This window comes from Pinus tabuliformis, chromosome Q, assembly GCF_031772625.1.
Source record: "Pinus tabuliformis cultivar Carrire ecotype Pingquan chromosome Q, CPIR1, whole genome shotgun sequence".
Classification (NCBI taxonomy): domain Eukaryota; kingdom Viridiplantae; phylum Streptophyta; class Pinopsida; order Pinales; family Pinaceae; genus Pinus; species Pinus tabuliformis.
This window is the reverse complement of record NC_142296.1, coordinates 1,194,981,597-1,195,007,988: the sequence shown is the minus strand read 5'-3', so window position 1 is coordinate 1,195,007,988 and position 26,392 is coordinate 1,194,981,597. Positions and strand designations below refer to the sequence as shown.

General features: G+C 38.5%; 1 protein-coding gene across 1 annotated transcript in view; it reads left to right on the top strand.

Annotated features, from left to right (window-relative positions):
• The window catches only part of LOC149224004 (ATPase, V0 complex, subunit E), a 64,358-nt gene extending 39,213 nt beyond the window's left edge, over window positions 1–25,145 (top strand). Inside the window, exons 2-3 of the mRNA XM_089385987.1 lie at window positions 24,457–24,504; window positions 24,737–25,145. Of these exons, the coding sequence (XP_089242113.1) occupies window positions 24,457–24,504; window positions 24,737–24,803 (115 nt within the window). The 3' untranslated portion in view covers window positions 24,804–25,145. The remainder of the gene's footprint in view (window positions 1–24,456; window positions 24,505–24,736) is intronic.
• Window positions 25,146–26,392: the final 1,247 nt, after the last annotated feature.

The window sequence follows — 26,392 nt, the reverse complement described above, 5'->3', positions numbered from 1 at the left end:
GCTGTTCTGTTGATTGAGTCGGGTCTGAATCAAGATTGAGTCTCCCAATTCTATCAATTACATCACTTAAAGCATCATCCGTTGTTGGAGTGTCATGCAGGGGAGATTGTTCTTCAGAAGAAGATTCCACATGTTGATCTAGTATAGGAATCCCCCCTTCAAGCTGTGGAATCTGATTATCAAACTCTTGGAATGATTTCGGTTTTGTGAATCTATCCAAGCGATCAAGTTGCCGCTCAACAACACTGTCAGATTTGGATGATTCAAGAAAAATGACATCTCTAGATAAAACAAACTTTTTATTTACTTCATCATAGAGGTGGTATGCTTTAGATGTGTTTGAATACCCCAGGAAGATACACTTACGACTTCTAGCACCAAGTTTGTTTCTATGTACCTTTGGTATTAAAGCATAACAGGTGGAACCAAATATCCTGAGATGTTTTACTGAAGGAACATGTCCATACCACAATTCATAAGGAGTCTTGTTTCTTATAGCACTAGATGGACATCTATTCTTTATATATGCAGCACATAGAACAGCATCAGCCCAAAACATTGTCTTTACATTTTTGAAGAAAAGCATGGATCGTACCATATTCAAAATTGTTCTGTTCATTCTTTCAGCTACACCATTCTGTTGAGGATTATAAGGCACAATTGTTTGATGTTTAATCCCATGTTGGCGAAGATAGTGTTCAAATTCATTTGATGTATATTCTTTTCCATTATCAGTGCGAATAGACCCAATATGAGATTGTGCATCATTTTCAATCCACTTATGAAAATTCTTGAATGTTTGAAAAGCATCAGATTTGTTCTTCAATAAATAAACCCAACACATTCTGGTGTAATCATCAATAAATGTCATGATATACTTATTTCCATTTGCAGAAGAAACAGGCATTGGACCACATGAATCTGAATGAATGAGTTCAAGTTTCCTATGTGCTCTTGAATGTGAATCATGAAAAGACTGTTTGCTATGCTTTCCTAGAATGCAAGCATCACATTTCTTATGTTTTCTAGGAATTGTAGGCAAACCAACAACACCATTTTTCTTCAACAAGTGGAGACTATCATAGTTTAAATGTCCAAATCTAGCATGCCATAATAAACTTGATGGAAGTGTACCTTCTTCATGATGAGAAATATATGAAAAATGTTGTGCATGAGCAGAGGTTCCTTGCAGTTTAAGAAGTCTTTCTTCTTCTATACCCCTCATGACAAGTGAATGGTCAGATGCCTTTCTTACCTCAAGCTTTCCATCAAACATATGAATGGAGTGACCTTGCTGGCGGATGTGGACCAGGGACAACAAGTTTCTCTTGAGCTGTGGGAGATATAGAACATGATCCAGAAGAAATTCTGGAAGACCAGGCAGTTTAAGCCTGATTGTGCCAAGCCCTGATGTCTTGATTTTTGACTGATCTGCAAAGTATACTGCTCCATCAACATTATCAGTGAAATCTTCAAAAAAATCTCTCCTATGAGTCATATGACAGGTTGCTCCTGAATCAAGCAACCAGTCATTTTTCGAAGAAGTAAGTGAAGCATTAAACAGATCTTCATTTACTCCAATGTTACATTGTGCCTCAATATAGTGAGCGGATTCAGGTGCTTTACCTTTGTCTGTGTCATCAGTTTTACCTTTCTGCTGATTTCTTTTCTGCTCAACTTTGTCCCATGGTAGCTTGCATGTAGAAGCATCATGTGATCCATTTCGTTTGCAGCGAATGCAATGCAGATCTGCCTTTTCTGCTTGAGAATGTCTGCCCCCCTGCCTCTAAAATATCTTTCTCTTTCTTTTGAATTCATACTGTAACAAAAATTATTTTTGCTGATAGAAAAATAATTTTGCTGATAAAAAGAACTTCTACTGATGTACAGTGAAACTATACTCAAAAGGGCATTCAAAAATTTCAAATCTCTTCCAATATGTACCTCAATACTTCAAGCTGCAACATATTTCTCCAAATTTATTTCTTTAAATCCCTCCAAAAGCATCCAGTATTTCAAATATTAAGTATTACATATCACTTCAAAATGTAGTAAATGCCCATAAAATATTACATATTACATCAACCTTTTAAATGTACTACAAGTCAGATTAGCAAAATATGTAGGAGCTTGATGTCAATGCTCTCACAACAAAATCAAAACGTGAATTCTTTCACCTTCGAACGCAGAATATGGAAACGTGTTCACCACCTCTCCTTTTCACCACCCAGCGGTCGTACTTTGCAACCCCCAAGGTAGCCGCTTCTTGTCCTCCAACGAGAACAAAGTTACAAACCAGTGGAAGTGTTGGCTCTTCGACTTCACACGGTCTGCTCCACGTTTCCTTGTATGGTCAACATAGCTTCTTGAGAAAACTAAGAGAAGAATTCGTTGCCCAGGTCCGGAAATGCACCACGAGTAATAGACAGTTTATCGACAGCAAAATCTCAAACGCACCAGAAGCCCTCACGGCTCTGCGAGATCTATGAGATAAGCTCGGTCCACAGCGTATCGAGTTCTGGCATCATCCGGACTTGGAAAATGTCACCGTGTCACAGTTGAGTGTGTCCAACAGCAAATTAAACACGACCATGCAGTTCAACGTCTCTGCTCGGAACCCTAATAATAAGATTGGGATTTATTACGACGAGATCGGCGCCAGGGCTATATACCGCGGGCAGAAGATCGGTTGGAACCAGCTGCTGACGTTTTATCAGGTCTTGGGTTTATTTCGGATCCAACGATAACACACAAGATTGACACGGAGGGCAGAGGGCGCACACAATTTTCAGAGCAGTTTCGACTGAGGCCGTGGCGACTCAGAAAACATTCGACGGTTTGCCAGATGATTTATATAGGAGGATATCCAGGCTTGGAGATCCAAAGCGCAGTGCAGTGGATGAGTTGAGTATGGAAAGCAGCGCAATTGTTCTGCAATGCAGGTTAAGGCCGAGAAGCTACAAACGCAGTCCTTAGTTGAAGCCAGCAGTCATGGAGAGCGGTAAGTTTTGAAAACCATGTAGTAATGCCAAATCAGAAGGCTTATGCTAAATGAGCGGAAGCAGAGCGGAGCATGCGGATATGATGACTCTGTCAGGCCAGGCAAACAATGCGCAGAGAGACAGAGGACAACAGTCTCAGCTGTGGCAGCGCTATGTCAGGCATATGCGCAGAGAACGTTGTGGACAGATGCGTTTATGCAGACAAAGGCGTTTCAGGCAGAGGAGTTACAAGGAATCCCATCTGGGACCTGCGCTCTGATACCATGTCAGGCCAGGGTAACTCCAGAATGAATGAGCGGAAGAAAACTAAGATGATATTATTCATTAGCTAACTATTATTTATATACATACATATGACGGATCAGTTCATCTTCTAGATGACTGTCTAGTTCACCCATCCGTTTCGGATTAGGTGTCAACAAAAACAGCTTGGGTATATTGAAAATCCCAAATATGGTCTCAAGGTCAAGTATCCATGCACTAAATCTTGCTTGAACAATGCTTTGAGGAATAGTACATTTCCACTCTCTAATTCAAGATGAGAAACTAAACTTTTCAATCCATATTCAGTTTGTTGGCAAGAGTCCAGAAACTTGACCCCCATATCTCTGCTCAATATGAGACTTCAAATCTCACTAGGAAATGGAGGAAATGTTGAATGATCGAGAGATTATTAAAATGTAAGTGAGAACACTGGCTCTTTGAAAGCCACAAGGATCCATGACCCTTGTTTAGTTACATTTCTAAACTTCTTGATGGGAAAATACATGTTTAAAGCCTTGGTATGATTAAGTAAAAGGCTTTATAATGATTGCATGACATGAGAATATGTTAATAGAAACTGGGAAAGATTTTTATTAATCAAAAGAGGCTGTAGCAGTGCTAAATGGTGCTAGTACATCAAACTTGAGACCTCCAAAATTGTATAAACATGACAGATCCCTACCAAAATACAAAGCTTACTATTGTCTGCTATCAAAAACTCTTAGTATCTACTACTATTATAGATTTGATGGAAAATACCTAATATATAGATAACTCTAAATAACATAGACTAATTAAAAGATATTGCATCTAGTAGCTTCATCTGGTCCGTGGTCAAGTAGCACTAGTTCCCATCATCTATTTCCATGGCTTCAAAAGGCTGTTGGACAATGCCTTCCTCTTTGAGATCTCCTTGCCATGAATTGTCCAGTATCATTTGATTTGAGGCCTCTGAATTACCATTCTCACTTAACTGGACAACCAAATTCCTTAGCAATGCACCTTCTGTCTGCAGGTTAATGACCTGCTCTTTTAACTGTGCCAAAATCCCCATAATGGAAGCCAGCTGGGAGCCTACTTGCTGTTCATTATCTTGAATCTTGACTAAAATGGTGCAAATGGCGGATCTGTTATCTTGGATCATCTCCTTATGTGCCCGCAAGATCTTTATCATTTCTTGCTACTGTCAAAATTCCATAGCTTCAATAGTAAAATTAAACAAGTTCTGAGAGAAGATAACCTAACACCAACGAAAGGGACAAAGAGGTAGTTGAAGGCCACAAGTGTTCTCTGAAAGAACAGAGCACTGCACTGGGTGGTGAAATCATAGACCACAACATCCAATCTGCATACTGGAACTTAAAGACACATCAATTGCTGTGTCTAATAAGGTTCCAGTGTACTTGAAAGAGGGAGATGCAGAACCCCAGAGACTGAGTACTAGACACAGAGTATTGGCATGAAATTGAACCAACAATATGATAACAAACTAGTGAAGAAGTTAGGGTGAACCAACCTGAATACAGTGCCTTGCCTGGAAGGGGTTTCTGAGTGATCCCAATGATTCACAATGCGGGGATGGGGGGGAATCCAATGATCCCTCCGGAATTCTCTATGAAAATTTACCAATACCCCACCTCCACCACAGGGCTTAAATCCACCACGAATTTATTAGTGCAATTCTACAGCAGACTGAACATGTGCGAGGAGGAGACAAGTCTCATCACATTTATAACTTTGCTTCGATATTTGTGCTCCCTCGTGATCAACTTGTATCTTAGTAATTGGGTGGTACTTGTTAAATGTTGAACTGAATTCCTAAGATATGGCATGATATGATAATGTGTAATTGATGTTTAGAACACCTAGTTTTATTCTTGTAGTCTCATTTGCTAATGTGTCATCTTCTGAATTTTGCTCTTGCAATATCTGGATTTTTTTTTGGGAACCTTGTTACCTCTTGTGATATTCTACATAGAATGATTGTGGTTTTGTGGCTGGTAGGCCAAAGAGTTTTGTGCAGTGATTGAATAAGGACCAAAGTGTCTCCTACCATAGTAATAGAAGATATTTTGATGATCCAATGTCAGTCTCAGTCCTTGCAGAAGAGTGTAAACCTTTGCTTGTATACTAGTACAAATTCCAAGACCTCAAGCATGGGACAATTCGTCATGTCCTCTGTGATCATAGAGGATACCCCCCACACCTGCCACCCCTATGACATGAAAATTTAAAACTAAGGCCAAAAGGCATAGTTAATTAAAAGGAAGGTTTATGAAATTTAATGACCATTGGAACATTATTTAATTAGGAGAGACGAGTGTTGGAAAATGTAACTAGTTTCAGTCTTCATAATTGTCATTGTACTCATGTCATTATGTATATCTGATGTAACAAGCAAAAGAAGAAAGAAAAAATATTATTTTCAAGCATGGGTTTCATGCTTCTTTTGATTGGTCAACTAGGTTAAGCACGTTCTCCATGCTTCTAGGTTTTTTCATCTCAGAAAAATAATTGTCATGAGTCGAGAGTCAATATCATTTGTATAAGACCCATTTGGGCAAGTTGTAACATATAAAAGAACTTACTTTTGAGTCTAGAAAGCCAAAAAGACCTCCAAGACCAAGTCGGCCCTAACTATATGAAGTCGGCGTAGGAGAGGCCTATTCGACCTCATAAGAAGGCTATATAAAGATGAATTCAACTCTTTTTGTACACGTAAGTTCAATTTGAAGCAAGCAAGAAGAGGAAGCAAGAGCGAAGGACAAGGGAGCAAGAGCGAAGGTCAAGGAAGCAAGAAGAAGTCAAAGAACAAGAAGAAAATTCTGATTTTGTGCTTGGATTCTCGCACATGTGCGAAATTTAGGGTTTCTGCAATTGTTGCATGGTTGAAAGTTACAGGCTGAAGTTGTAGACCTGATTTGGGGGCCAAAATCTTGATTGGCGCAAACCTTGAAGTTTGACTTTCGTTGACCCTTGTAGACTTGAGATTGTTTGAGGAAGGAATCTTTAGAAGATTGACTTGGTGCTTGGAGGAGGTATTGGCTTTGGTCTTTGGGTTGTGGATTTCTCATTTGATTAGATTCTATAAGAAGAGAAGAGATTCTTTCTGGGTTTTCCCCTTGGAGGGGTTTTGCCTTGGCTTGGAGCCTATATTTTGTGTCCATTGTCTTTGATGATCTTCTTGATTTGTGGTCTTGATAATTGTTTGATGCAAATAATCTAATAAAGAATAACAAGAAGTTAATATAAGTTCACAAGCTTTTATCAAGGATAATTTTTTTAAATAGCTGCCCTATTAGATTCTCCATCATGGTATCAAAACAAAGGTGGGAAGAAGGCAACTTGAAGATCATCTTGTAGGCATAAGAGAAGGGTGCTTGTCAAAAGAAACCATTTGCAAAAGGACACAAGGAAAGGCCTATTGATCTAGAAAGGAAAAGTAATACATTGAGCTCTCATTGAAGACTTCATCATTTTAAGAAGGACCAAAGCCCTCGTTGAACGAAGGAAGGTTACTATCTTTCTCTATATTTGAGCATTCTTTTCTCAAGAAAAGAAGGCCGAAATTTCAGATAGCCGAGGTGAATAGAAGCAGAAGAAAGGAACACATTTTTGTCTTTGTTTGTAGTTTGGTTTGGCACAGGTTTAAGGAGGACAATTGGCCGAGTTCGAGGAGGCAATTCTGGGCACATTTTAGGAAGGGATTCTCTCTGTTATGTAGGCTGAGATTTTGTTGCAATTGTAGGTAGGAGGAAGCAACATTTTGGGAAAGCCAAGTAGCCTTGGAAACTACCTAGACTAGGCTGCATCCTTTTGTGGCAAAACTGCAGCAAAAGAGGGACTGTGGGAGAGTTTGGACGCAAATTGAAGGTATTGCAGGACGCCCTAGTTAGGACCGAAAAAGCTCAGATGAGTGTGTTCAGATTTGAAGATTTCAAAGGTGTAGTTGGAGTCTGGACGTCCTTAAGAAGAAAAGAGTGCAGACCTTGATGGATTATTTATAAGAAAGAAAATATGTTCACATATCTTATGAAGATCTTATAGTTGAGGGACCAATTGCAAGGGATTGGGGAAGCCACTTCTGATTAAGAGATGACCACTTGTGTACTAAATGCTTTGTCACCTGAATGGAGCAGTTTTGCAACTAGTGTCTACTCCTTTTGATGAACTATGGGTTCAATGCGTCTTGGAAGAAACAAGATTGAAGGCAAAAGATGACATTGAATCAAATGAGAAGTCTCAAATCTTTGTTGTAAAATCCAAGAAGAAGAAGAAAGGGAAGTTTTGAAAATCCAAAGGAAAACAAGATATTCCCAAGATATAATGCTTTGGATGCAATGAGTATGGACATTTTAAGAGGGACTGTCCAAACATGAAAAACAACAAAAGGAAGAAAAGGAGTGAATCTGACATAGCTGAAGAAAAGGGAGAACTTGAGAAGAAGCCAAAAGGAGAAGATCCCAAGGATCTTTACTATTGAAGGAAGCTCCATCTCTATCAGGTTCATTTGCAATTTGTCTTTCTTTTAATTAGAAAATATAAAGTAGAGTAACATGCACCGTTGCATTCTCTAGAAGAGTCTTGGTTTTTGTAAAACATGGCATCATAGAAAGAAGCATATGATAGTAGAGGAATTAGAATCTACATGATCAAATTGCTTTGGAAGGAATCATCTAGCTTATAAGAATGAGAAGATTGGGACCATATTGCACATTATAGTTCATCCAAGAATTTTCTAACATAATATTAGAGGTAGTCTTCATGCAAGAAGGATCACTAGGATCCTCTAATAAGAACCATCATTTAGGAAGGTTCTTGGAAGAAGCATTATGACATGACTAGTATGTATTCCATCTAGTATGGAAACAATAGTCTTGAAGGATGAAGGCATGCAGATGGTCAAATGACAGTTTGAAAGGAAGAATTGAAGTCTTTCTACTCTTAAGAAAGGAAAGCTTATCTTTGAAACAAGCTCATTCAAAGAAAGGATGGCTAGATGGTTGTATGGAAGCAAAGGTGTGCATGCTTTTAAGAGTTGGTTATAAGAATGTGCTCGGTAAGTCTTCCATGTGGTTACTCGATGCTTGGAAGAAGAAGTTTGACATGATTTGGAATGGCTAAAGATCAAGACTCTCCCGCAAGATAGCATGGCATAAACATGATGATAATGATCAACATCAAGTATGGTCTCCTGAAGAAAGAAAGGGAGTTAATAATGACAACTCCAAGGAAGAATATATTGCAACTTGCTTCATGGGCACTTTGATTAAAATCAAAAAGCATGGAGAAGGACTTTTGTACAATATGAAGATAGACCATAAGGAAGGATGTTGATCTCAAAGGATACAAGTAAGCAAAATCTGATGTTTTGAAGAAGGGCCATCATAATGAGGTAATTATGATATTGATATTGTGATATTGGTTATCTGGTTGGTACATAGTTTTGCTACGTGGAAGAATGTTGCTGAAGAGCATAATTGCGGTTGAAACAAGTATATCTACAACTGTTTGCGTTGGACTCAATCTAATGAATTCATGGATTGGGTGGATGGTTTTGGTAATCCTTGAAGGATTATGTGGTCAAGATGTCTACATCATCTGGGGATTTGAAAGGTAGCAGTATAAGAAGATAACCTAATGTTCATGTTTCGATAACAATGAAGATCACTTTCATGTTTAAAGGGAGCTATGATTTGCTCTATTTTGGTGGGCTCAATATAAATGATGACTAGAGGAAAGTGATATAAAAAGTTGATGGCCTGAACCCTGTCACAGTTTGGCTCCATTATATCCTGGAAGATAAAAACCTAAATGATGAGATGCAAAGGAGAGGAGGAGCCATGTAGCTACTACTTGAAGATCTCCATGAAGAACTAGTTGCTGATGTATGTATGAGGTAAGTTGAAGAGCTTGTGGTTATGACTTCCTAATTAAAGGAAGTAAAGGAGTCTCCTTGAATGTTTGAGAAGGAGCAAGGATCAATTCCCGGATCGGGACGAAATAAGGATCTCCTCTTTGTTTAAGAGGGAGTAATAATGGACATTTTATTCTCTTCTTCATGTGTCATGCACTAGGCCAGGACTAACAACCGTACGTTTAGTTAAGGCCATGGAGGGAGAATGGAGAAATGGAGGATTAGATAAGCATCTAGGATTGGTACTCCTTGAGGATTAGGAAATCTAAGAAAGGAAGTAATCCTGTGGACCGACACTCTTTAAGGATTGGACAGGTATCCAAGATAGAGGATCGATATTGTTTGAGGATTGGGAATCCAAGATAAGAATAGACCTAAAAGGACATACTTAGTGAACATCGGGTGGGGTATGTACCTTAAGAGGTAGTGTGGTGTCTCACATAAAGCCTCCCAACATTATGCTTTGATATAAGTAGCCCTTGTCAATTAAGGCCTTACTATGTTGACAATGCTGGTTATGATGTTATTTATGCTTAAAGATGGCTTATCAATTTGACTCTTCTTATGAGAACTCTTCAGTTTGAGAAAAATCCTTGTATTGGTTGTACAATCCTAGTTAAGAGGGAGTGCTGGAAAATGTAACTAGTTTTGGTCTTCATAATTGTCATTGTACTCATGTCATTATGTATATCTTATGTAACAAGCAAAAGAAGAAAGAAAAAATATTATTTTCAAGCATGGGTTTCATGCTTCTTTTGATTGGTCAACTAGGTTAAGCATGTTCTTCATGCTTCTAGGGTTTGTCATGTCATAAGAATAATTGTCACGAGTCAAGAGAGTCAATATCATTTGTATAAGACACATTTGGGCAAGTTGTAACATGTAAAAGAACTTACTTTTTGTGTCTAGAAAGCCAAAAATACCTCCAAGACCAAGTCGACCCTAACTATATGAAGTCGGCCTAGGAGACCTCATAAGAAGGCTATATAAAAGAGATGAATTCGACTCATTTTGGACACATAAGTTCGATCTAAAGCAAGCAAGAAGAGGAAGCAAGTGCGAAGGACAAGGGAGCAAGAGTGGAGGTCAAGGAAGCAAGAAGAAGTCAAAGAAAAAGAAGAAAATTCTGATTTTGTGCTTGGATTCTCTCACACGTGTAAAAGCTAGGGTTTGTGCAATTTTTGCAAGGTCGAAAATTGTAGGCCGAAGTTGCAGACCTGATTTGGGGGCTGAAACCTTGATTGGAGTAGACCTTGAAGTTTGACTTTCGTTGACCTTGTTAACTTGAGCTTGTTTGAAGAGGGAATATTTGTAAGGTTGACTTGGTGCTTGGAGGAGGTCTTGGCGTTGGTCTTTGGGTCTTGGATTTACCAGAATCAGTATGGATCACAAAAGTCTAAAATCAAGCATTATAACCCTACACGAAAGGGAAATGGCTGATAAAGTTCATCAATTTGAACGAGCCCGTTTACAGGTTTCAAAGATAAAATCAGATCTTGCTTTTTTTAAACGCTGTAGGGATGCATCCCTAATTCCAGTTTTCGCTCATCCTAATGACTAACTATGGAACCGAATGCATCTCTGCTATTTAAACTTTCTGATTGATTGATTTTTTCACCTTTGTCCTGAAGATGAACCACATTAGATGGTTCGAAACGTCGAGCAACAACTTATGATGTGATTAATCCGAAAGACATCACCAGAGTCTATATGGATCACAAAAGTCTAAAATCAAGCAATAGAAGAGATTATTTCTGGGTTTCCCCCTTGGTGTGTTTTGCCCTGGCTTGGAGCCTATATTTTGTGTCCATTGTCTTTGATGATCTTGATAATTGTTTGATGAAAAGAATCTAATAAAGAATAACAAGAAGTTAATATAAGTTCACAAGCTTTTATCAAGGATAAGGTGAATTGTTTTAAATAGCTGCCCTATTAGATTCCCCAACAACGAGGAGGGTGATCATCATCTATAGATGTGCCTATATATTGGTTAGACAAGAGTTGTGACAATTGGGAAAGTAGAGGGGGTTCTAGTGGGAATCTTAATGCATGGTGCTTTTTGAACTTTGCACTCCTAAAGTGCCTATCTAGGATATGAGCAAAGCATCAAGTGAGCTGGCTGTTGTCCATATTTTAGACTCTTTAAGTTAGCATTGTAATATTGAGTATGCTTGATTGGATATGAAATTAGGCCGAAGTCTTCTATCCTCCAATAGATGGGTCTCCTTTTCCCCGTGATATGGATATTCTCTTCCCTCATACTTTTTATGCAATGATTTACATTTGTATTTAGCTTTGAGAATGCATTAAAGGAACTCTTCTTTTGAAATCTGACATTTTTGTGCAAGGTTTGGCTTTTAGCATTTGGTTGTGTTATACTGGTTGGCTGTTTCACTAAAAGTGTTAAGCCTTTATCTCATTTTTCCTAACATAGACCTCTTAATGTTTTCTTTTCACAAGATAGTGGCAAGCAATCCAGCTGTCTTTGTATCTTTTTTAAGTAGGGAAAATATAAAATCATGCAAATGTAATTGATACTTTGTACAATCTCTTCTGTACTTTGTTGAAGCTCGTCATTGTGTATTCCAAAAAACACGGGAGATATTGGACTGGTCTCTTTGAATCCCTTAACAGTGCATATATATTGAGAAAACTTCAATTATGTGTGGATGTACTCTTATCTTTGTTATTTTGTTGATCAGTATAACATGTTCCTTTTTTGCATTTATATCAGGAAGAAGTTATTGGAATTTTAGTCATCCTTTGTTGTTCAGTCAGATCCCTTTTATTTCCATGTTGCCATGCTCCCACCCTCCAGCCTGTAGGTGAGAATAAGATTGCTGGTATCTTGGCAACCCCAATCAACAACTAGTTCAAGAAGAGTCCCAATCAACATTTGGCTCTGTTGTTCTCAGGATGTTCTATAGAGAAGAATAGGGCCAAGAAACCCTATGAAGGAAAAGTTTCCTTCCCACTTTAGACTATCTGAAATATTCTGGTATCCTGAGGGGGTAACCCTCTTTAATGCAAAAACTCGATGTTAAGTTCAAATATATTGAAGAATTTGATCAATTTCAATGACAAGACCTGAAACAATCAATTGAAAACAACTAATAAACAAAAAGTGTTTAGAAACTGTTTAATCCTCAATGCAATGATTTCCAGAAAGGGCACCATATTCTTGTTTAACCAACATTAAAGATGACTAAATAAAAACAGAAAACTATATAAATACACTAGTCTTTCCAAAAGATACTTGCTCAAGTAAGATTATACCTTAGAAGGAGTAATATATGGAAATTAAAGATGGAATTGACTCTTCAAAACAGAGAAAACTTCTATACTGTATCCAAGATTCTTACTCAATTTCAAGATACTCCAGTAGTGAATTCATAAGCACAAGTATATAAAGCGAACAATTATAATGATAAGAGTCATCAAGTGAACAAATTGCATGACAATTTTTTATATTCAGAACTTTGAATGATTATAGAAAAATGTTTTCTTGAGAGTAAATCTTTTTAAGATTTTTGACTTCAAAGATTGAAGTTCTCCATAAAAGGAAAATAACTACTACAATGAGTTGTTCAAACAGGGGATGAATCCTCTGTGACAATAAAAATACTAATACATAAAACAACTTCTGAAACATCAAATGACCAAAAAGACTCTGAAGCAGGTTCATTCTTCAGTCTGAAACGACACCCAAAATTGACCACTCCTTTCACTTCTATCTTTTAACTTCCAACCATTTCTTTGTTCGGTAACAATTTCTATTTTAGACATGAGGGTGAGTGGAAGCTCTTGTTTCTTGGGAAACCATTGAATGATTGGTATGCATATGTGTTAATTTTAGGTATGTTCTATGCTGATAGAAAATTTACTTCAATTTTCATATTAGCTCAATATCAGTTCCAGATTAGCAATCACATTTAGCATGATAGTAAAATGCAGATAGAACATAAACATAAATCGCAGAGGAGAAGCTAAGACAAGAGGACATAAGATGTGGTGCCCGCCAGGGACAAACCCCAATGTGGGGAACCCTTGATCAATTCTTCTTATGTTCAGCAGAGAGAGAAAGATAGTGCATATACATCAGAAATCAACATTTTGACTTGACAAAATAAGAGCAGAGATCTTCAGTAAGAGGATAACACATGAGGTAGCTGATATGAAAACAGGTGATTCCATCACCATGCTGCACCCATTATTGTGCTGCATTTCATTACACCATGCTACACTATTCATGATCACTATGCTGCACCCATCAGTGTGCTGCATTAACCATACTGCATCCAACAGTGTGCTGCATTCATTGTCACCATGTTGCACCATCATACCATGTCCATCATCACTGTGCTGCACTATGCTGCACCATCACACCATGTTGTCCCAAATTCCAGTGCTGCACTTGACATCACTATGCTGTCCCAAATTCCAGGTTGTCCTTTCAGGTCTTAATATATTGATAAGGCTTCTTCTTCTCGGTGGATAGAAGCCTTTCCATTTGACTGTGACTAGGGCAGATTGTGACTAAGTCCTGCACTTAACAGCGTATGAGAGCTTCTCTTAACAGGGTATAATGGCCTCCTATGAACAGCGTATAAGCTAGGCTTCCATAACATGACAGCGTATAGGCTAGGCTTCCATAACATGATAGCGTATAGGCTAGGCTTCCATAACATGACAGCATATAGGTTAGGCTTCCATAACATGATAGCGTATAGGCTAGGCTTCCATAACATGATATAGGCTATAGGGCATCCATTAGGGCAGCGTATACTCTTAGTGACTTTTCCTTCCACCAAAACCCAAACGAGTGGAGAGGAAAAGATCACATGAGATGAGTGACAAATGACTTGCAAGCCACCTCCTTTTATAGTAAAACGTTGAGGATAGATGGGGGCAATTTGGTTGCTGGCCGACCTTGACGAATTGTCCCATAACACAAATAAATTCATATCTCCATGAATACTTATCGGAATCGGATGATCTTTAGAGCAATCCTACACCTCTTGATGAGAGGAATCCAAGAAAAATATCACCTGCCATGAATAAGTAGACCCACATGGAGTTTGGCCCTAGTTGCCAATTTTAACAATATGCATTCACTTATGGATTCTTTTTCTTTCTTTGCTTAGGTGTCACTGCAAATGTGGAAACATGTGATAATGTAGGTTCCATCACTAACGTGGGAGTTGATGCTGATGTTTGAGATAAGTTCCTGTACGACCTGAGGCTGAAGTGTCCTCTGAGGCTGACATGGCATCTAGCAAGGGAACTTTATCCCTTAGCTTTGCAAGTTGCTTCCATTCATTTTCTTTTGGAATTCTAATATACAGCATGTTTTTTCGAGCAATATCTAATTCTGTGTATAGAGAATGTGATGGAGATTGTAAATTTTTTTCTGAATTTTAGTGAGAGTGTTTAATAACATAAAACATTTATATGATTTCTCATACATAAGAAATCCTCTGAGAGGACCGCGCACATTATTGAATTGTTCTTGATTGGGTCTCTCATTCTCCAGAACTTCTTCATACTTTCAATACTGAAAAACTATTTGTCACTGATCTATGGAGGAGGGAATCCAAGCTCCAAAGCTTCAGTGAATCTGCTTCTGAATTCTTGCCTGAATTACAACACTGCTCTACAGTTATGTTGAGCTGTTGCCGTTAACCTGTGTTTGACATGAACTGTACTTGTTGCATAATAAAAACAGTTCTATCTTTGATCCCCAGGATTTCCAAATGACTCTTTCTTTCTGTTATTTCGGAATTTTATAACATCATTTGCGATTTTTACTGTCTACCAAACATTCCCAGGCCTTTTTAACTTAAAGTTTGACATTTCTTTTTATATTTCTGTATCCTATAATGCATTGAAGTGTCCTCTTAGATGCTGCATGATTACTTTAATCTAATCTCCAACACAATGCTTTGCTCCACTCAATTGTTTTCTTCCAACAATTTTAGTCTTAAACTTCTTTTGTGCTTCTTCAAACTGTGCAATACATTGCTTGGCTTCAATGGTGATTTTGTCTTTGACAGCAATATTAGCAAAATAACTATCAATTAAAGCATTTCTTTTGTCAAGTTGAGCTTGTAAATCTACCATCTTTGTGGACTTCCATTTGACCTTAGTCTCAACTTTCTGTAGCTCTTCTTGGTCTGTTGACAAATTTTTTAAAGTTCTGTAATTTTCTCTTTCTCTAATACGACTAGGATTACCTCAACATCTGGAATGGTTGCCTTTGGAGCTAGATCTGCTGGTGACATCTTTTCTAGATCCATAGTGGCCTTAGTAGTCTCATATTCATGGGACTTGAGATGTTTTTATAGTTTATTAACCTTTGACTGCAGGATTTCCATTTGTAAGGTACCTTTTTCATAATTGCTGGAAGATAACAATCTTGAAGGAGCAGGCCCTTCATGAGTGATCTGTGAATACAAGCTCTCTGGTTTGCTTGGCAATCCTTTTGTTCAAAGCCATTTTTTGTAAATATATTAACTTCTTTTACAATAATTGTGACTTTTTGAAACTTCACCATTTAAAATAGCTTTGCTTGTGCCTTGGTATGCTAAATCAATGGATCATGGAAGTTGAGTGATTGACACCACTGATTTTTCAAAGAAGTGACTCCTCTAAATGCTTCAGCCTGCTTGATTCTTCTTCAAATTTTGTTAATTTTAGGTCTGTTCTATGCTTAAAGCAATTTATTTCAATTTTCACAGTTAGCTCAATATCTTTTCCAGTTTAGCAATCACATCAGCATTAAAGTAAATTGCAGTTAGAACATAAACATAAATCGCAGAAGACAGGCCAAGACAAGAGGACACAAGATGTGGCGCTAGCCAAGGACAAACCCCAATGTGGGGAAACCCTTGATCAATTCTTCTTCTATGTTCTTCAATAATTCAGCAGAGAGAGAGAGTACATTTACAACAGAAGTCAACACTTTGACTTATCGAGATAAGAGCATAAATCATTTCTAAGAAGATGATACATGAGATCGGTTGAAGACAAGCTGCTTCAACTGATTCTCTAAGGTGACTCCTTCACCTATCATCGTGCTGCATCTCGTCACCATGCTGCACCTCACCGTGCTGCACCCATCATCACCATGCTGCACCTTTCACTGTGCTGCTCCCAATCACTGAGCTGCTCTCATCATTGATCTGCACCCAATGCTGCACTCATCATGCTGCATCCATCACTGCATCCAATATGCTGCAATCATTTACACTCACCAGTCTTAGCTGCTTGCTATGGCTTACGGCCTAGCAGAGCAGCTGGACTCCTCCAAAGTGAAGTCAACTAACAGTCACAATGTCTGCCTTGATTTGTCTGCAATTGTCCTCTAAGGAAAGGTTGTCTCTGCCTTCCACAAGACTGTCCTCCATTTACGACAGCGTGTATATATCTGACATGCCATACATCAGATCGAAGATGTCGCTGTCATGTGTTCACATACAACCTAGAGAGCAGACTTCACTACTTCTTCTTTATGACAGTGAATTCCTAGTCCTCAACTCATGCCTTGTAACTGTTTTATTTAACATGCTGTCACCTATAGCACTTAGATTTCCATGCTGTCATCTACAACACACATAGGCACCTACAACACTTAGATTTCCATGTTGTCACCTACAACACTCATAGGCACCTACAACACTTAGATTTCCATGCTGTCACCTACAACATACAAAGGGATAGGCCTCCTTGTGTTGTTGATAAGGCCTGCGTATTTAGTGCCTTTACTTGCTGCTCGTTAGGCCTCCTTAGACTGCGGCTAGGGCTGTGGATCAGGGCCTTTATTTGTTGCTCGCTAGGCCTGCTTAAACTGCGGCTAGGGCTGTGGATCAGGGCCTTTACTTGTTGCTCGCTAGGCCTCCTTAAACTGCGGCTATAGGCTGTGGATTGCAGATTATCTCCTCATTAATGCTGCTAGAGCTCTCCTTTGACTGCGGCCAAATCTCTCCCTTGCCTGTGGCTAAGACCCTCCCTTACTGCGGATAAGGTAAGGCAAGATCTACCTCCTTTTAGGACTGTGTATAGGGCAACATTAGCCTTTCCTTGACAGTTGATTTGAGCTCCTAGATTTGACTGCGGGTAGGGCATTTCATCTCCATTAAGACATCGTAGAACCCTTCTTGACTGCGTAGAGGTGTCTCCTCCTAGGACTGCGTAGAGCCTTCTTTGATTAACTGCGTTAGGGCTTCATCATTAGGGCAGCATAGAGCCTTTCTCGATTAGGGCAGCATTATCCCTTAGGATCTCTCCTCCTACTAAAACCCAAAGACAAGTAGAGAGGAAGAGATCCCAAGTGAGTGTGTAGAAATGACTTGAAGGCCACCTCTATTTATACTAAAACGTTGAGCATAGGTGGGGTTTATTTGGTTGCTGGCCAACCTTGTCGAATTGTCCCATAACACAAATAAATTCATATCTCCATGAATACTTATCGGAATCGGATGGTCTTTAGATCAATCCTACACCTGTCGATGAGAGGGATCCAAGAAAAATATCAGCTGCCATTAATAAGATGACCCACATGGAGTTTGGCCCTAGTTTCCAATTTTAACACTCCCTCTCAACTAGGGAGAACTCCATCTGCTGATCCATATGTCTGACTGTACTATCTCTGCCGTCAGTGCCTTGCTCTGCTCTATTGAACCATGAAGAAGAAGAATTGATCGAGAATGTCTCATACCATTCTCTACTGAACCGAAGTCAGTTCCATATGAAGAGAGTGTGTCATACCACTCTTACTGACTCGAAGTCAGTTTCATTGATCCCAGATCAATATCACAAGAGAGTGCCTCAAACCACTCATTCTGATCCCAGATCAGTTTCATTGATCCCAGATCAATGGAGGTCATCCTAGCATAGGGAGTACGGTAGATACAACGATGCGTCCATGGATAGTACTATAGTATACTATGGTCCCTAACCCCATTTCCCTGCTCATTGATCAGATGAGAGGTACTTCCCATGAGCCCCAGACTGCATGGGAAGGATGCCTCGACAGGAGAACTAATCATCCTGTCCCTAAGTCGCCTCTGGGTATCACAAGGGAAGGCTGAGCCATTCACCCTGTACACTGCGCACCATTAGGGGAGGGTGAGTCACCTTATGGTCGTGTGTTGCTCTAGTAAGTACCGCAAGCCCCCCAGAGCTCCCGGAGCTCAATGCATGCAACATGCACCCTTATAAGAAGGTCTCTCAATGACTCCATGTTGTTTGGGAAATTCACAGATTTGACCTTTCCCCAGGGCTTTGACAAAATGTCTGCGACCTGTACATCAGTCTTAATGTGATGGAGCCTCCTTGTTCATCGATGTACCATATCCCAGATAAGGTAGTATCTGATGTCTATATGTTGGAGCAATCATCGAATACGGGATTCCTCAACAATCGAATCCCCCCTTTTGGTTCTCACAGAGGATCACGGTGGTATTCATCATGTGTACAAATAGTTCACTGAAGAGCTTCCACAACTAGGCAACTTCATACAAGATCATACTTGTAGCTATGTATTCGGTCTCAGCGGTGCTTATAGCAACCAACTTCTGCTTCCTATTCATCCATGATATCGAAGTGGAACCCAAAGAGAACTAGCACTGAGAAGTGCTCTAGTGATCCTCCACACTGCCTGCCCAGTCAGCATTCGAATAATCATGCAGCTTCATATTTCCGCTAGTGTATTTTAATCCATGAGAGATTGTGCCCCGAAGATATCTTAGAAGATTCTTAGCACCAATCCAGTGAGGCTCAACCAAATATGAGCTCACCATGCTCACTGCAAAACATATATCCGGACGGAAGTTCACCAAGAACATCAATGCAAATGAGTTTATGAAACTCAGAGGCATTTTCCAAATCTGGTCCGTCATCACCACCATATAACTTTTGAAAGTTAAGATCCTTGAGGTAGTCACTGGCTTGCAGTTTACCATTCCACATCCGGAATCCAACTCCCTCTTACATCTGCAAGTGAGAGGGTTTGCACCGGTCAGAAATAGGTTGTCCTCAGAAGGTGTCGGTATGAGAGGTCTATCATCGACAACCTTTAAACGATGGTTTGGATTGGCTACACTCTTAGTGAATCTCAACTTCATCTGACAGCTATCAATCCTCTCATATGAAACCCGCAATGTTTTGCTTCAAGCCATAGAGGGCTTTCTTCCACTTGAACACATGAGATTCCCGATCTTGAATCTCAAACCCCTTTGGTTGTTCCAAACCTGTGGACCTACTACATGAGGGGAATGGTCCCCTTATAAGATTTTCCCTTCGATACATCTTAGACATGTACCTTCATGCTCCTTTTGAATTCAGACATCCCTGTCATCATCTGATTCACAAATCTCCGGTGCTATGTGTCAACTGACATGGTCCCCAATGGAGTTCCTGCAACTTAATACAAATTGCCAACCCTGAACCCATGAGTAAAAGCATCTTTTGAAAATTCTATTTTCAAACACGTACCTTTCCATCGATGAATGCCACCCTGAAACCTTTGACTTCCATTGCCGAAATGGACACCAGGTTCTTCTTGCGATCAGGTACATAAAAGAGATTCTTGTAAATGAATCGAGTTACCCTCATTCAATTGAGGGGTAACATTCCCTACACCCTTTTCGGAATAGGTGGCATCGGTTCCAAGTATAATCCCACGATTGTTTCCATCTCTACCTTGGTCTGTTGACAATTTTTTTGAAGTTTTGTAATTTGCTCTTTCTCTAATACAACTAGGATTACCTCAACATCTGGAATGGTTGCCTTTGGAGCTAGATCTTCTGGTGACATCTTTTCTAGATCCACAGTGGCCTTAGTAGTCTCATATTCATGGGACTTGAGATGTTTTCATGGTTTATTAACCTTTGACTGCAGGATTGCCATTTGTAAGGTACCTTTTTCATAATTGCTGGAAGATAACAATCTTGAAGGAGCAGGTCCTTCATGAGTGATCTGTGAATACAAGCTCTCTGGTTTGCTTGGCAATCCTTTTGTTCAAAGCCATTTTTGTAAATATATTAACTTCTTTTACAACAATTGTGACTTTTTGAAACTTCACCATCTAAAACAGCTTTGCTTGTGCCTTGGTATGCTAAATCAATGGATCATGGAATTTGAGTGATTGACACCACTGATTTTTCAAAGAAGCGACTCCTCTAAATGCTTCAGCCTGCTTGATTCTTCGTCAAATTCAGAATCGACTGTTTTCTTCTTAGCTGGAGGTTCTGGTGTATCTTCTTCATAGGATCATCAAACATTTTTTCTTTGAAAATCTTCCTTCTATGGAGTTTCCATTACAACATCCATTTCACTTCTAGGATGATATGCAATTGTAATAATTGAGGTGGATGCAAAGCCTTTTATGACACTTTCTTCTTTCATGCTCTTTTCCTTTGATGATGTTTGATGTTGCATCTGCAATTTGTTGCACTTTTGCCCAAGATTCCTTCTTTGCCAAGCTTTCCTTCCTTGTATCTAAATTATGGATATATGGTACAAAAAATCCAAGCTTCATGTTGGTGATCACGTGATGCGGATCATATTGCCAAAGAGTTTCTTCTTCAAAATGAAATTTTTTCATCTTGTTTTCAATAATAGTAAAAGTTCTTTTGGTTTAACTATGAAAGATAAAAAAACTTTGGCTGCTAGTATGAAAGAAGCTTTTTTTATTCTTTGAAACAAAACGAATACGGTCTTAACTTAATCTTTTCCTAATGTACCAAGGCAAAAATCCTAGAAGTTAGGAAAACTAAAAGCTTTTTGGGCTTCAACTCAAATCCATAAATCTTCAGCACTGTGTACCAATGCCCATATTTTAATTTTGGATCTATGCGCAAGAAACTTTTGCATTCAAGGAATAACCAAGGAGGAGGCTCATTGTAGAACAAAGTATGTGATATGGCCATAAAGTCATCAACAAATATGTTGAAACTATTCAGTTGGCTAAAATCTCTTACAGCTTGAGTCCATCCAAAGCCAAAAGTAACCTTCCCTGTTGATCAATCTTACTCAATATAAAATGTTGAAAGTAGGTTGGTTGATGATATATCGGGAGATACACTAAATATCATTGATATTTGAAGAATTTCCAATCTTCGAAATTAATCAAGTGCTTATGGATTATATCAGATAGAGAACTAGAATAATTGAACCTGGATGATTGAGTTATTCTAAGGATGAACCTTGGAACAATTTCAACTAAGGTATCGTTTACATATCCTAATATTATGCATATCATAGCTACAATTTTCCTAATTGATTCTTAAAATAAAGATAAACTTAAAAGAAACTTTAACTTAGGCATGCTTGCACCCATTGGTTAAACTGAGCGCCTGTTCTACTGACAATGAGTTGAAGTGTTTTCCCGGTTCATCCTTGTCTATTTTCTCTTGGTTATCAGGTAATAGTATCAATTCTAATATGGCATTTTTTGACCCAAAGAAAATAATATGCAGACTGCTCTTGCCTTTCACAACTCTTTGAACAGGGCCATAAAATTTAGTGCACATCATGAAAATCAAAAGCTGCAGGAATATAGGCTGTGTTAGACCACATTTCCAAGCAAGAATAATTTTTGAATTATCATTGATCTTGAAAAGGCCAGGTTGTGAAGTTCTTCAGAGGTTTTTCTTGATAATTTGGTTTCAACATCTTGGTCTTTATCAATGAGGTGTTTTAGAACCGAGTTTTCTAAAACAGGATGTTGGGAAACCATTGTCTTTTTCCCTGGAGCCATTTCATGTTTTTGAAACATCTGCAATTATTTATAGTTGGTTACTTTCAGGAGATACCCTCTCTTAAATGATTTTTTGAAAAATATCGTTTTAAAGTAGGGCTTTCAATTACTTATAGCAAAAAATCAATCTTTGCTGTAGAGAAGACAGACCTTAGCTCTCAAATTCCAATTTCAAACCAAATTTTGATGGCTTGGAATTCAGTGTGTTTAATTTCAAGGTTCAAGTACAACATGAGGTTGGTGAGTTGGTTCTTTTCTTTATTATGAACTTAACACTTATAAAATTTCCACTTCGAGATTTACAATTGTCGCTTTCCTATTAGTGCTTACCAAATCATGTGTTGATGTAATTAGTGTTCCCAACTACCTGAACAACAAAGTGATGGTGGGATTGATGTGATGCAATACCATAAATGGGATCGAAACTTTTTAAAGCAGTTTCAAAATGAACTTTAAAGTCCCTACACCAATGAAAATCTAACATGTGGATAAGAATGGTAAAGCGGTATTGAGAGCTTTTATTCTGTGAACGTTTCTCCACTTAAAGGTCTCAATATGAACCTCAACTATTGATCTTTGTTAACTCTGTTGTTGGATCTAAGTGCCAATTAGTTTTGCAATTTACTATTCTATCAATTCACGCTTTGATTGTGCTCTAAGCTCCTAGGGGCTTAAATTTAGACCCATTTCCATTATATATATATAAATGAAACGGGTAGGATTTTGTATCAGAAAAATAGACTGGTTTCCAGACCAGGACCTTTACATATTTCTGATTTCTCCAGTGCTTCACTGTTCATGCACATCCAAAATAGTTTTTTCCTACCTCTATGTGATCTTCTAGCTACAGTTCTAAACTGGTATCTTCCATAAGCTTTACAAAAACACCCACTAACAAAACATACTTGCAAAACATCTACCGCGTCTGGGATATTATCTTGTTCTTGATGGTCCAACTTCAAAAGCTGCCTTCTCTGGTTCATCGGCAGCATTGTACTCTGCTGGACCTTGCTCAGCTGGTCTTCAATTCTTTTCCAGGGTTGAGTTTCTTTGTTTTCCATATCCTCTTGGCTGTTCTTAGCTCCTTTAATGAGCTCTGCTTTCAATCTTCATCATGTCACTTGTAGGAATTGAACTTGGTTGGGGAGGATTGTATTCCTTCCTCCCAACCACCCCGAATAACCCCAATTGACCATTTCCATTATATTTTGTTAAAACACGCTCGTAATTTTTTATTGTTTGAAATATTGAAAATTAAAATCAGAATTTCAATCACTAAAAGGGTAATAATGAAATAGAGTTACAACATGCTCATGAAGAGTGAAAATATGGCAAGTGGGATTTGAACCCAAGAGGGGAGGATAACAATTTCTTTCTACTACTTGAGCTAGACCCAATTGACATTTTAATTTCAAGGAAATGAGGGTGGGAAATTGAACCTTGCCACCAGTGAAACACTCCTTGCTCCTCACCAATGGATCCAACCCATTTGGGTTTGTAATTTGAAGGCCATGAGGGTGGCCTTAGATCCACTATGTGTCCATAGGTCATGAGATCATTTAATATAACCCCTTTAGGTGCAACCACACACTTGACCATTGCCTTAAGTGATGACCCCATGGCTCCAGGAACAATCATCGTGGGAATTGAACCTTACCCACTAGTGCAAACTCCTTGCTCCTCACCAATAGATCCAATCTCTTTGGGCTTATAATTGAAACTCATGGGGGTGGGCTTTGATCCACTTATGTGTCCACAGATCACATGGTCATTTAATGTAATCTCTATAAATGCAACTACATGTTCAACCCATACCTCAAGGTGATCCCATGGCTCCAAGAAAGTCCTTCCGGGAATTCAACTTTAGCCAATGGTGAAAAACTCCTTGCTTCTCACCATTGGATCCAACCCCTTTGGGCTTTTAAGTTGAAGGGCATGGGGATGGGCTTTGATCCATTTTTGTGTGCATGGATCATGAGATCATTTGGTATTATCTATTTGTGTGCAACCACCCATTCGTTCACTACCTTAAGGTGACCCCATGGCTCTAGGAAAAACCCTCGTGGGAATTGAACCTTTCCCATTGTTGAGAAGCTCCATGTTTCTTACTGGTGGATCGAACCCTTTTGGGCATGCTGTTCAGATCTTACATGTACTAAGTAGACCAGATAGTTTTCACTACCAGGAAACATCTGGCAGTATTATCTTGTGTTACCTTGTTTGAATACATTTTTGCTTTCTCATTTTATTGGCTGAACGAACAATTATAGACCCTAAACTAATTCTTTCTTCGGAAGGTTGGTTTAGCATTCAACTCCATAGCATATATGTGGTTTCTTTGCTGTTATTAACTTATTATGAAACATATTCAAGTAAACAATTAACAAAGATTTGCACGTTATGCTTCTGTAGCTTATGCATTTTTATGTCATCAGTGATTGAAATCCACTAAATTGATATTTTTCTTACAAATCTCTGATGTAGACATTAATGGAATATATGAAAAATGGCAGGTTACATCTCACGTTGGTGATCACTGCTACAGTATGCTGTTGGATGATGTGAGTATTTTTCTCTATTTTCTATCATTCCATATTCTTACCTTGCATTAAGGTTCTGTGTTTATTTATTTTTGCACAGGAAACAGGAAGTTATGTTCGTTTTCTTTTGATAATCATTAGGACAATCCAAATCCTGCTGGAATTTGTACTGAATGCCTTGCTGTATGTATACTGGCAATGCTTTGTTTGTGATGACAATTAATATTGATTTCTGTTTTTGTATTTCTTGTAGGTGGGCAATTGTATATTTAGCACAACTAAAACCTTTAGTTGTGCCTATATTAAGTGAGGGTGACTGAGAAAATTGGAGACTTGTAAAAATTGGAACAGCATTTTCAACTCTGCTTCTTGGGGCTGCTTAAGTGGATGCACTATCATTAGAACACAAGTTTAAACTGGCTGGCATATTTGACTCTGCTGCATTATAGAATTCACTGTTAATTTTATGAGGTCAACAAATGGAGAGGACTGTGACAGGTCCACTTTAGACATTTATTGATCTATGTTTGATTCACTTTTATTATTTGTCACTATGCCATTCCACAACGGAACTGCATTATTTGGCTTACTAGTTTAGGATGATTTTTTATTGTAAAAACTACTTTCTTAATTGTGTATGAATGAATTGTTCTTTACTGGCATTTCGTGGGTTTCGGAAGGTCACTTATTAGGTGTTGCCTACTGAACTTTGGGAACCCTCATCCTTCATAAATTACCTCATGTCCAGTGTAGAAGAAGATGCAACAATGTACGTTCTTTTAAATGATGTTGTGCATCAGAAAACTGGAGGCAGTTCCTATTTTCCACGTTGGTATGTGAAGATCAAGTTATTTGACTGAAGTGTAACTGTGAACAAACTGGAAATGACATTTTCATGTTGGAAGAGGATGCCTGATAGCTTGGAAAGTGAATTGCCTCTCTATTTTCAACTTTTATCAGTTTACTGCCCCATGTTTAGTGCATGCAGATCAGCTCATTTTGTTTATATTAATGCATATTAAATTTGAACCTGGAGATTTGTTGTTTTTGCACCTGAAGCCGTTATATATCATTGCACCTCATCTAGAATCATCTCCTCTTAGCAAGATATTTGCACCATTTCCTAAATCACCCACCTTGAGTGAGTTATATATCATTGCACCTCATCTAGAATCATCTCCTCTTAGCAAGATATTTGCACCATTTCCTAAATCACCCACCTTGAGTGAGTGGTTTGAGCTGTTCTTCGTTTTGTGAAAACCACCGAGCAACTTTTTTAATATGTTTTTTGACTTAAAAAAATCTTGATCTACATTCTAGTGCTGATCTTCTTGACCTGCTCTAAAGAAGCTAACCTGATTGTTTGGTACTGCTATTTGTTTCTAGCTCCAGGAAGTTATAGTGATTGATAAGCCATCTCTAAAGAACAATATGGTTCTGACGTTATGGATGATGACAGAATTTCCAAACACATGCAGTTCATCCTTCCAAATTCAGGTCTTAAATTTTGGGAGAATGTATATATTTCTCGCTTTTTTTTTTTGAATTGGTGAATTTAATCGTATATTGCATTTAGGCAGTAAATACATGACACTGAATAATCGAAGAACTTTGATTCCTTTCGATTATTCAGTGTCATGTATTTACTGCCTCAATGCAATATACGATTAAATTCACCAATTCAAAAAAAGAAGCGAGAAATATATACATTCTCCCAAAATTTAAGACCTGAATTTGGAAGGATGAACTGCATGTGTTTGGAAATTCTGTCATCATCCATAACGTCAGAACTATATTGTTCTTTAGAGATGGCTTATCAATCACTATAACTTCCTGGAGCTAGAAACAAATAGCAGTACCAAACAATCAGGTTAGCTTCTTTAGAGCAGGTCAAGAAGATCAACACTGA